Source organism: Malaya genurostris, chromosome 2, assembly GCF_030247185.1.
Source record: "Malaya genurostris strain Urasoe2022 chromosome 2, Malgen_1.1, whole genome shotgun sequence".
NCBI lineage: Eukaryota > Metazoa > Arthropoda > Insecta > Diptera > Culicidae > Malaya > Malaya genurostris.
In genome coordinates, this window is record NC_080571.1 from 345,787,362 (window position 1) to 345,800,642 (window position 13,281).

Here is a 13,281-nt window from a genome sequence, read left to right on the forward strand (position 1 = left end):
CATACAAAACATCAAAAATTTTGAAAACCCTATTCGAGCACAAAATTTTTTTTGCTGGATCTGAAAGCTAATAAAATGTGCAACATTTTAACTATTAAACGTAACAAAAATCGCGTGAAGAAGGTAGGGTAAGGGCTCCCTATTTCATCTCATTTGTAAGGACGTCGCCTTCAAACCCCGATTTAGCCACTAAAATCACTGTAATTATTTCATATTACTGATTCATTCGCTTTGCTCCACGTTGCGAATTGATTCACATTCCTTGAAAATTCAACTAATATTTATAAAACAGCTAAAAACACTAATGATGTTTTTCACTACTCTGCTCCTAATTTCATCTCAATGGATTTTTATCCATCCTATCGTTGATCTTTTATTCATCCTATAAATTAGCAATGGCGACAGCAATCAAAACAAAACATTCCACTATTACACTTTCACCCGCATACGCATGGCTGCCAGATGGCTGACTAAACGCTGCCAGCTATGAAAAATATGGCTGGGCAGACATTCTGGTGACCGACTGCCTCACCGCTGCCTGATATACTACTCAAACGATACAACCGTACCCACCAGGATTTTTCCACATTATTATTATTGGTAAAAAATTTACTCGTTGAATTATCTAATTAATGGGGCAATGGCTTACGGAGATCTAAAGAACTATCTTTTAACATCATTTTATTAGTGAAAACAGATAGAACAGATATAGACTTTCTACGCAAAGTAATTCATATTTTCTATGAAAATATCTGGCATCTCTGTGCACAGCCGATGAAACACACGCACACTTCACAGCTTTATGTTGGCGTATAGAGGAATGAAACCAGTGCTACTAGATTTGCCACAATGGTTATTTCATTAGTATTTAACACGTTCTTTCTGGTAATATTCGAAGCTGAAACAGTTTTATTGAAATATTAATATCAATAATATAATTAAACTAATGTCACGGATAAAAAAAAACATACTTTTTGATGATAATTTGAAGAAGATAAACAATTTTTGTTTTGTAACATTATGAGATAACTTGGCAACTTTGCGAAACCAAATGAGATGAAAACAAAGCGCAATCAAGTGAACGAAGTGAAAAACTTTCATCTCATATTTTTGAAGACTTTTATTGCTTGTCGGGTAATTTTTGAAGTTTTTAATCGTTAAATAAACAAGTGGCAAGTGAACATAACTAATTATGAAGTCATCCAGCATTCAATGGTAGTGTAATTGTGCGAAATAGTGATCACGTTTTGAGACGAATCGATTAGTAGATAATCAGAAACATGACGAACTGTAAATCTTGAGACGAAAATGTGTCCTAAATTGAAAAGTGAGTTTATTTTTTATGAAAAAAACTATCACCGAAGAATTTAAAACCATTTCTTTCAATAGGAAAGTGTGACAATAGCTTTTCAAATCATTTTAAAACATTTCACAGTTTGCTTTCGGTAGGTTGTAAAATATTATTCATGTTCAAAGTTGTGAGGTGAAGAGATGAGATGGAAATAGGAGCTCAGATGAAATAGGGAGCCGTTGCCCTACTTTAATTTCGATTTCTTAGAAAAAGCTTCCGCCGTTTTTTTTTTTCAATGTTAAAAGCTTCATTGCGAAAAAGTGCTTACCGATGTATTATTCAAAGTATTGTCCGTCGCTAGCGACAACTTTCTCCCATCTTTCTGACAATTTTCGGATCCCGGCTCGAAAAAAACTAGTCCTCTTGACGCTATCCATGAAACAATCCATTTTTCCAACTCTTCGAAGGATTGAAAATATTGATCTGCCAGGCCGTGTGCCATCGAACGGAATAGGTGACAGTCAGAAGGGGTGACATCTGGGGAATACGGCGGGTGGGACAAGACTTCCCATTTCAGCGTTTCCAGCGTACTTTTTGACCACTTGTGCGACGTGAGGCCGAGTATTGTCGTGTTGGAGGATGACTTTGTCATGTCGCTCTTGATATTGTGGCCGCTTTTCTTTTAGCGCGCGACTAAGGCGCATCAGTTGCGTTCGGTAGCGATCTCCTGTGATGGTTTCATCCGGTTTTAAAAGCTCGTAGTAAATCACACCGAGCTGATCCCACCAAAATACAGATCAACACCTTATTGCCGTGAATATTCGGTTTTGCCTTCGACGAAGTAGCATGCCCGGGCTTTCCCCATGATTTTCTGCGTTTAGGACTATCGTATCGAACCACCGGTTACGATTCGATGTAAAAACCCCTTACGCTTTTGTCTTTGAAGCAGTTGCTCACATACAAATTGACGGCGCTCGATGTCCCTCGGTTTCAACTCGTGCGGCATCCAGTTTCCTTCTTTCTGAATCATGCCCAGGGCCTTGAGACGTTTTGAAATGGCTTGCTGACTCACTCCCAACGATTCGGCAAGCTCTTCTTGGGTTTGGCAAGAATCTTCATCAAGCAATGCTTCTAGTTGTTCATCTTTAAAGGTTTTTTCTCTTCCACCACCGTGTTTGTCTTCGACATCGAAATCACCATTTTTAAAACATTGAAGCCACTCCTGACACGTTCTTTTACTCAGAGCAGCATCACCGAAAGTTTCTGAGAGCATTCGATGCCCTTCAGCTGCATTTTTCTTTCGAATTGTAACAGAAAAGTAAAACTTCATCACATAAACAGACATTTTCGAGCGTGAATAATACGAAAACAAGAACAACTGTCACTGAAACGGCGATGACAATTCGTTAGGCACTGACACACTCACTTTAAAGGCATTATCATCTATGTATTTTGACCAGCCTCAGCCGGTACAGCCACCTATCGGCAAACGGCGGAAGCAAAGTTGTACACCTGATAATAAAAACTATGAAATAATTAAACATTTAAAAAAAAATTTTCCTTCATTTTATAGCTAAAATAGATGTTTATTTATTTGCAAAGTTTCGTGTCATTCGAAAAAGAACTTAACTTTCTGGAAGCATTACAAGAAAAAGGTATATAAATATTTATGTAACTAAAAATAGTATAAAACTTTCGAATATTGACGAAATATTTTGCGAACATGTTCGTAGACACTAGTACTACAAAACAATAACACTTAGCGAAAAATCGGTTACCTCGTGAAAAATGGGGGGGCCTCTTCAGAAATTTTTACTCTACTATTAATCTATCTAAGCCTAGTCTTGTACACGTCATTTAATCATGGGGAAAGTCAAAAACTAACTATTAGTATTCAACTGGAATTCCAACTGTACTTGAACTAAATTTCAACGTAAAGCGCTAAGAGTCCGTAATGACAAAACATCCGCTAAACTGAGCCTAGACACCATGTGCTTTGCAGTCCCACAAATTGTCCTGTCCTGGAAGGTACGGCATCGATGGTTCGCTTTGTTATTCCGCCGATGAAAACTCCAACTGCCTATATATTACACAATTTCGTTTCAACAAAAACCACCAATTGAATCGGAAAAAGTACAGCATTCCATGGTTAATGAAAAAACTAAACTGAAATTACTTGGCACTAGTGTGTGGAATGTTATTCTACGTGTGAGGGAAGAACACGGCAAACAACGGCAAAACACTAGGACACGGGAAAAGCTAGATTTCTTGCCTGAGCCCCGGATTGCCACACCGAAGTGGCCGCAATCGCTGCCACCAGCACCGGTCACATTGTTCTCTTTGGCTGCACTTTGTCTGTTGTGGCTCACGATAAATATGGGCAACTTTTCCTTTTTCCACCAATGTGCATACAGTCCAGTTTTGTATATCGTTCCCTCCGGTTGGTCTTTCGTTCGTCCTTCCGGCTGCTCGAATGTGTTCCGATAGCCGTTCAAATTTACCACTATTCGACTGCGGCCGCAGTATTCCTTCGGGACGATTTCATCATCGTCGTCGCTGGTAGAGTGCCGTTCTTCACTACGACTTCGCACGAATTTGGACGGGTCCAACTCCTCGGAATCCACGCTCTGTAGGGTATTATTCCGAAGGGGGTCCTCATGAAATGGATGACTATGATGGTCATACTGACCACTATCGGTGAAATTGAGTACACTATCAGTGTGGTGCAATGCAAAGCGGCCAATATTGTGGCTCGAGCGCGAATGTCGTAATCGACTGTTCAAATACGCACAAGCATCATGCTCGATACTGTTACTACCGGCCATTGCGCTTTGGTGATCGTGGTTTTCTGAATCATAAAGGAGAAAATCACCTGATAATTTAGGAGGATCGGGGGAGGATATGGTAAGACTACCGGCCATACCTGAATCGCTCGATCGAGGACTATGGCAATGCGAGCTGGTACTGGTACTGCAGAAGCGACACTTGGAGTGTGTTTGCTTGGGTCGTTGCAATTTGTTTTGTGCCAGTGAATCGGACGATGGTTTAGTACCTTCATCATCATCATCGTCATCCTCTTTACTACTGCAGCTATAGCTGGTTTCGTACGATCGATTCTGATCTCCGATATTCACATAATGGTAGCTCACACACCGCCTGCTGGACGGGCCAATCGAATCCTCAGTTTTGCCTTTTCTGAGATGGTTTTGGTTTAGCAGAAGTTTTTTATCAGAATTTATTGAATGCTTACGGAATGGTGTCACTTCACGGGATAAACAACTGATCGGTGGGCCATTGTTGCTAAATTCCAGCGGAGGTGTGAGGATTTTGCCCGACGTCAACGAGACGGATCCGGACGAAGAACTGTGAAAGTTATAAAGTAGCTCTGCCGTCACATGATCCGGCACCGGTAGAGCAGTTTCAGGGGCTGGAATTTCGAGCGAACTGGAATGTACACTAGAACGATCGGCAGATGAAGATTCTACTGCTTTTTGCTGCTGCTGCTGTTGTTGTACTTCCTGGCGATCCTTCCACGAGGGAATATAAATCTCCGTCACCGAAGAACTAGCAAAACGATTCCCCACAAAAAGTGTAGGCATGCTGTGCCTTTCCTCGATTATTGGTTTCTGTTGAAGCGAATTCTTAATCTTCATGGAATCATCTAATTTCAACAAATCCTCACACGCCATACGGCCATGTCCTATTCTATGTTCAAAACTAGATACTTGAGACTGCTCCGAACATTGCTGCTTGAGCTCTCCGAGATGCAATCGAGCGGTGCTGGTGTGCACGGAACCGATGCCACCATTTTCATCACCCCCGTCACATCCAACATAGTCACAGTCGTTCAACTTCAAATAGGGAATCGGTGTCGAACCGATGAAAGATGACCCATGACTCTTGACACTCTTTCTCTCCTCGCTCGCTGGTTTGTTAGATACGAAGATGAACGATTCATTTTCATCGCCTATTCTGGTATGATCGATGTAACTTTCGTAGATCGTGCTTTCCCTGGAGGTACTATCATTCTTTCCGCCGGTAAAAAACGTGATCATTTCATACGGATCTTCATCTCCCAGATCAACTGCATTTTGGCGTTCCAATGTTTTCGAATTTGCCGAACATGAAGACGTACAAGACGAACCGTCGTCGTCACTGTCATCATCGTCATTACTTTGCTCCTGTTCCATTTCCTCACGTTCACGTTCACGATCCCTCCGATACATCCGAACGGTGGTCCGATGTCTCCGACGCAGTACGACTTCGCTAGTATCGATATCCTGCGTAATTTGCGGATAAAGCAATGCTTGCACGACATATCGCGACAGGGCTCCGGTTTTGAACAAGTACCGGAAAAATGACGTCAAAGCGGCATACGGAGCCGTCGAGGGGTAGGAATTCGGTGGAAACGTCGGTCGATAATCGATCTGACTGTATGCACATACGGAGATGCGGGTTCTGTAGCCACGGGCGTCAAGCGTTTCTTTACTCTGGAATCGATCGTGATTTTTTAAGGTACACAACGTTGGGAAACATGTTCAGTAGTCAGCGAGGGAGAAAGAGATACAGAGAGAAAAACTCATAAAATAAAGTACAAATACAGTTTCGGGGATGTTACGAAGAAATTATTAAAAGTACATCGGGAACTTCAAGCTACACTGCTCACTACCTCTCGAATGTTGTCGGTTTTTTTGGGACATTTATCCATCAATGAATTGGAGCTTACACATTAACTTTTTTTTTCTTAGGAACAATATACAGAACTGCTTGATAATTGTTGTAATTATCACAGCCAAAGCTTGTTAACACGTTTTTCCCCAATTCAAGCCATAACTGAAGTTTCTTGCAAAATTTTACATACGTTTCCCAAAAAAAATCTGTCAGTTTCTTATCAATCACAACTGCTAAAAGCTTCGAGTGACCAGAAACATCTAAAATTGTCATTTCGTAACCGAATGTTCAAAGTAAACACACGCGTTTTTCTTACAATCGACATCGGCAAAACGAATCGGCAAACGTACATACAGCGTGCGGAGAAATTGAAGCGATCCGTGAAAGAACGCTCTAAACGTTCTTACGCGGAAAGTCTAAAAAGAACCACTCCATCGAACCCTGACAACCCATTTGTACTCTTGTCAGTTGAAGAGGATAACTCTGACGGCCCAGACGAAGGACCTTTCGCAGGTTGAAGGAATCAGGAAAAGACAAAATCTGGCTTCTCCTAAGCTTCCTCGTAAAGGCCTCAGAATGTCCTCTTCGTCACAAAATGATCAAACAAAAACGAAAAGTGCTGACTCAAAACCGAAGCAAACACCTCCTGGTTTCAAAAAACTTAGAGATGATAAGGAGTACCCAGCACTTCCAGGGGCATCAAAAACCCGAATGACCCCAAATCACAACCAGAAAATCAAACAAACGCTGGATTATTGAAATTTTCTGATATCGTGGACTGGATATTAACAGCCTTCAATATTACTGATCCTCTAAAAAGCCTCCTAACTGCTCTACTGCCAACAGTAAGGACATTTTGAAAACAGTTGATTGAACAATGGCGCCTCCTTGCAGCGATTGTATCTTTTGATGGATAATTTACCAATGAGAATCGAAGATATGATCATTGTGCTTTAGTGGAATTGCAGAGTATCATCCCAAAACTTGATTCTTTCAAACACTTAATACATACTCATAATTGCGATGTATTCTCCTTGAGTGAAACTTGGTTGACTTCTAACATTAACCTCGACTTTAATAATTTCAACATAATCCGCCTGAATCGAGAAGACTCTTATGGAGAGGTACTTTTAGGGATCAAAAAGTGCTATTCATTTTATCGTATTAACTAGAGATGGGCAAAACAGTTCATTTGAAAGAACCGTTCAGTGATGCAGAGTTCTATTCAAAGAACTAGTTCTCGAGAGCCGTTCGCTCGTTCGTAGTTTTCATAGTTAGTTTACTTGTTGAATGACTAACCGAGATCCCAATAACAACTGAGATTTCGTGGTTTTCTTTATAAAACTGTTTTGTAAGCTGTTTTGTTCTCGAAAAAGATTGAGCAAACAAAAAAAAAAAGGCCCACGACATTGAACTGAAGAACTATCGTTCTCAAAAAAGAACTAACATATTGGTCATTCATTCTTTCAAAAGAACTAGTTCTTTTGAACCGTTCGCGAACGAATTGCCCATCTCTAGTATTAACCTCCTCTCGACACCGGGAATAGAAACATCACAGGAGCTTCCTCCGGAGGAAGAGTATACATTTTTGGCTGGTTTGATTCTTGACACCGCAATTCAAGCTCAGACGAAACGCAAACTAGTATGCGTTCTCCCAACCAATGGTCGGACAAAGAGTGCTCAGAGCTGGAAACAAAAAAAGCTTCAGCCTTCATCTTGTTTAGAAGGAACGGAACCCCAGATAACTATCGGAAATACGCGGCGTTAGAATTTCAAATGAAAAGTCTGATTAAAGCTAAGAAACGCGGTTACTGGCGAAGGTTTGTTGACGGATTAACGAGAGAAACAGCAATGAGCACTCTTTGGAATACGGCCCGTCGCATGCGCAATCGAAATCACGCGAACGAAAGCGAGGAATATTCTAACCGCTGGATATTTGATTTCGCTAAGAAAGTATGTCCTGATTCTGTTCCGGAACAGAAGATATCCCGCGTCGCGACATTGAATACAAACGAAACACCGTTTTCGATGGTAGAGTTCTCACTTGCGCTCTTGTCGTGTAACAATAGAGCCCCGGGGTTAGACAGAATTAAATTCAACTTGTTGAAAAATCTGCCTGACTCTGCAAAAAGGCGCTTGTTGAATTTATTCAACAAGTTCCTCGAGGGTAATATTGTTCCACACGAATGGAGAGAAGTGAGAGTTATCACCATTCAAAAACCTGGGAAACTAGTCTCCGATCACAATTCGTATCGACCGATTGCTATGCTTTCCTGTATTCAGAAATTGTTGGAGAAAATGATTCTCTTCCGTCTAGACAATTGGGTCGAAACAAATGGTTTGCTTTCAGGTACTCAATTTGGGTTCCACAGGGGCAGAGGAACGAACGATTGTCTAGCGTTGCTCTCAACAGAAATTCAAATTTGCTCGTAAAGAACAAATGGCATAAGTTTTCTTCGACATCAAGGGGGCATTAACGTTCTAACTGAGAAGTTGCATCAGCATGGTCTTTCACCAGTTTTGAACAAATTTTTATATAATCTATTGTCTGAGAAACACATGTATTTCGCACATGGTGATTTGTCGACAAAACGATTCAGCTACATGGGTCTTCCTCAGGGCTCATGCTTAAGCCCCCTTTTTTACAATTTTTACGTAAACAATATTGATGAATGTATCAACACATCCTGCACTCTAAGACAACTTGCCGACGACAGCGTTGTGTCTATTATAGGACCCAAAGCTGCCGATCTCCAAGGACCATTGCAAGATACCATCGACAACTTGTCAACATGGGCTCTTCAAATGGGTATCGAGTTCTCTACGGAGAAAACTGAGCTGGTTGTATTTTCAAGGAAACGAGAACCAGCACAATTACAGCCTTCAACTAGGGGGTGAAACCATAGCTCAGGTCTTCACATTCAAATATCTCGGGGTCTGGTTCGACTCCAAAGGTACCTGGGGATGTCACATTAGGTATCTGAAACGAAAATGCCTACAGAGAATCAATTTCCTTCGTACAATAACCGGAACTTGGTGGGGCTCTCACCCAGGAGACCTGATCAGGTTGTACAAAACGACGATATTGTCAGTAATGGAATATGGATGTTTCTGTTTCCGCTCCGCTACGAATATTCATTTCATTAAACTGGAAAGAATTCAGTATCGTTGTTTACGTATTGCCTTGGGTTGCATGCAATCAACCCATACGATGAGTCTTGAAGTGCTGGCGGGCGTCTTACCGTTGAAAAACAGGTTCTGGGATCTCTCATATCGACTGCTAATCCGATGCGACATTTTGAATCCGATGGTGATAGAAAACTTTGAAAAGCTCGTCGAGCTTAATTCACAAACCCGTTTTATGTCCTTGTATTTTGACTACATGGCTCAGAATATAAATCCTTCTTCGTTTGTTCCCAATCGTGTTCATTTTGTGGATACTTCTTATTGTACTGTGTTTTTCGACACACCCATGAAAGCAGAAATTCGTGGAATCCCGGATCCTGTACGCCCTCAAGAGATCCCAAAAATTTTTAATAATAATTTTAAAGAAGTCGACTGTAATAAAATGTTTCACACTGACGGATCATATCTCGACGGGTCCACTGGCTTCGGTATATTCAATGTAAATTTCACCGCTTCCTATAAACTCAGTGATCCAGCTTCAGTTTACGTCGCAGAACTAGCTGCAATTCAGTATACCCTTGAGATCATTGACACTCTGCCCACAGATCACTACTTCATTGTATCGGACAGTCTCAGTTCCATTGAGGCTCTCCGTTCAGTGAAGCCTGGAAAGCACTCACCGTATTTCCTGGGGGAAATACGGGAACAGTTGAGTGCTTTATCTGCAAAATCATACCAGATTACCTTGGCTTGGAAACCAGATTACCTTGGCTCCCCTCACATTGTTCCATACGGGGCAATGAGAGGGCGGACTCGTTAGCCAAGGTGGGCGCACTAGAAGGTGATATCTATGAAAGACCAATCTGCTTCAATGAATTTTTCAGTTGCTGTCGTTAGAAAACTCTAGCCAGCTGGCAAAATACATGGAATAGTGGAACTCTGGGACGATGGTTACACTCAATAATTCCACAGGTATCCTTGGTTCCGGGGGTTGGACGTGAGTCGAGACTTTATTCGTGTAATGTCAAGGCTCATGTCTAATCATTATATGTTCAGCGCGCATCTCCGTCGTGTGGGGCTCGCCGAGAGTGGTGTCTGCGTTTGCGGTGAGGGTTATCATGACATCGAGCATGTTGTTTGGATGTGTGTCGAGTATTGTGATGCCAGGTCCCAACTCATAGGTTCCCTTCGGGCCCGAGGTATACCACCCTTCGTACCAGTCCGCGACGTCTTGGCAACTCGAAATCTTCGTTATATGACTCTCATCTACAACTTTTTGAAAACTAAATTTGTATTTTGTAAATCCCACCCTCCTCACATTTCTTTACTAACTCTAGGGGAGTATGCCGCCCCCTTAATACGGTGTCCCTTCTTCTCCTATAACAACAAAACAATCGGCCACGTTAAGCTGAAGCAAATCAGCCAAATAAAAATTTTATAATAAAAAAAAAATCTAAAATTGTCCCACAAAAAAGTGTCTTGTTCCGTGGCTATACACGTTGACGCTGACTCGTCAGAAACTCCGGCAGCTTGGTTGAAACAGATGGTATAGTCTGGTCATAAAAGTCATTTCAGACAATTGGAGTTTCAATTTAATAATTGACCCTTTAAGGACTTATTTCTGACTCCTACCGCGTCCGTTAGTTCATCCAATAGCTAAATTTGAATAGAAATGATGTGCTGATACAAACCAACTCGAAATAGTTTATGAAATTATCAACAAAATGAATAAAAATTTCAGCCTATTTTATAATTTATAGCAGTTAATCGTTTGGTTCAAATAATATGATATTTGACAAATAAGAATAATATGTTTTATTAAATTCAAATCGTTGTGACTATATTAGAATTATATTAGGATAAGAATTCTATGTAAAAGTGTTTTTTGAAATAAGTCGTGGCAAACGCAACATCAAGCTGTGTGTGATCTGATTTCGAACGATCGACCAGTGACTTATCGTGACATTCAGACATGCTTGAACATTAGTTCCACTCCCAGTCGTGCTCTCCAAAGACATTCAACATCGTCATCGCACCGTGGTCCTGTGGTCGGATACCGACATGCTACTCCAGGCGAGTACATATAATGAACTACTAGAACCTAGCATTCCCGCGTTACTTTTTCGAATGGTTTATGTTTCTCGCGCTGTTCCCCCGTCGTGGTCTAATGATTGTTTATGTGCTCTTAAGCGAACAAGTTCCAGTACCCTTCAAAAGTATAGTAACACTCCTTCGCAGTAATTTAAACAACAATTGAATATAGCAACTAGACAGTATCGTCGTTTTCATCAACATTTTCCTATATCCTTGCTATATAACACGTATTGAGCATGGATCAGCAATTGACCGAGTGGATCGTGGAATACTTCCTATCAAAATTGAAACGACTGGGAATCTCATCGGCGAGCCTGGAATGAATCAGATCTTACCTAACAAACCGTGCTGTAAACCTGAAAATCGGCTCCCCTATTTCAGAAGTTTTCTTCAATTGGCCTGGAGTTCACACACACATGACATTTGTTGGAATGACGCTATCTGTTTTCTGTCACAAGTTACGGTGGAGTGCCGGCAACCGAACACCTTCCCCTACACCGCCACTTAAACCGGCGAAACAAAAAAACGTAAAAAAAATCCTGAACTGGTCTCAAAACTACACAAACCGATAGTCATTATCAGTAGGCAACAAAACAAACCGATTCCGGCTATCCTGGTTCCCGATATCCGGTTCCGGAAGCACCGGAAATAGTGGTCATATATACCAAAATGGATCTCACTCCCTTTTCTGAGCGATGGTTTGATCGATTTCCACAAATTTAGATTCAGATGAAAGGTCTCGTGGTCCCATACGGAATTCCTGATTTTCATCCGGATCCGACTTTCGGTTCCGGAGTTATAGGGTAAAGTGTGTTCAATATTGTACACCGTCACTTAAACTGGCGGAACAAAAACCGTAAAAAATGTTGTAAACTATACTCAAAACCTGGGGACGGGTATAGTGTGATGGGTAAGTCGATGCCTTTCACGCAGCCCGCCTGGGTTCGATTCCCAACCCCGCACATAGGGTCAGAAAGTTTTTCTGGTCCGAAGAGGCGAATGACCTTAAGGTTAAAACCTCTATAATCGAAACAAAAAAAAAAAAAATATACTCAAAACCGTTATTCCCAATCTAAGGGTAAAATGAAAGGTCTTATGGTCCTACCAAAAATTACTGCATATTTTCGGATACAACAAAGATTCAAAACGTCATTTAGAGTACGATGGCAAAATCATATAAAACTTCAAAATTTGAATAAAAACTAGTAGAGTTTGTACGTCATGTTAGTTGGTGGCCGTACGAACCGACTTCGATTATACCGGTTCTCGGGTTCCGGTGCTGGAAGCAGAGATGGCATTTCACCAGAGTGATACACGCTAGAGTCAGATTTTTGCCACACCGAGGATGCAAAAAACGAAGCACCGCCCAAAGAGGAAAGCGCACTTCTTCTCAGTGTCGAATAGACAGCATTTGAGTGTGTGCTTGTGGTTAAAGCAGCTGGCGCGAGTGAAACACATTCCCTTCGCATGAATCGCTCACACGTGCTCTCGTCTAAATACACCCAAGTGACCACTGGCGCGTGATGGTGAGCGAACACTTCTGTGAACTTCAATTAGTAGAGAGTAGATCTGGCTTTGCCATGAAAAATTTGCAAGGAAAACCGAAAATTTTACGATAAATTTTTTTGTGGAAGAGGTAAAAGGAAATAAACAAACGCACTCATGATGCGTGCACACTTTACACAACAGTGGTGTATAAATGTGAAAGAGAAGAGCTCTCGTTGAAGTTGTCAGTGCGAGGGGAGAAATTTTGCTTGCTCTTCGTCACACAGAGGAGATAGACATCTCTGGCTAGAAGTACATATAATAGTGAACCCACTTCGTTTTCTAATGGATGGGTTTTGTTTCTAGTTTAACCTTTATTACTTCAGTTTTGAAAAGCAGCGTACTTCGGGTGAGTTATCAGCCAGAAAAAAAGAATGGTTCGAAATTCCCCACTTTCCCCTACAAATATGAAACCACCAAAACACGATGATTTTGAGAAAACTCTTACAGTTTAATTCTTCAAAGTAATCACCATCACCAGTAACACATAAGTAATTTATGGGTACGACGCCAAAACAATTGTTTGATTTTCGAGTAAATCTCTTCATCGACCC

At 41.2% G+C, this 13,281-nt stretch overlaps 1 protein-coding gene across 1 annotated transcript in view; it reads right to left on the bottom strand.

The window, feature by feature from the left end:
* Positions 1 to 13,281, bottom strand: part of LOC131429378 (uncharacterized) — a 71,271-nt gene that overhangs the window by 39,016 nt on the left and 18,974 nt on the right. The window contains exons 6-7 of the mRNA XM_058593456.1: positions 3,535 to 5,781; positions 1,620 to 1,970 (exon numbers count right to left, since the gene is read on the bottom strand). Coding sequence (XP_058449439.1) covers positions 1,620 to 1,970; positions 3,535 to 5,781 — 2,598 coding nt within the window. The remainder of the gene's footprint in view (positions 1 to 1,619; positions 1,971 to 3,534; positions 5,782 to 13,281) is intronic.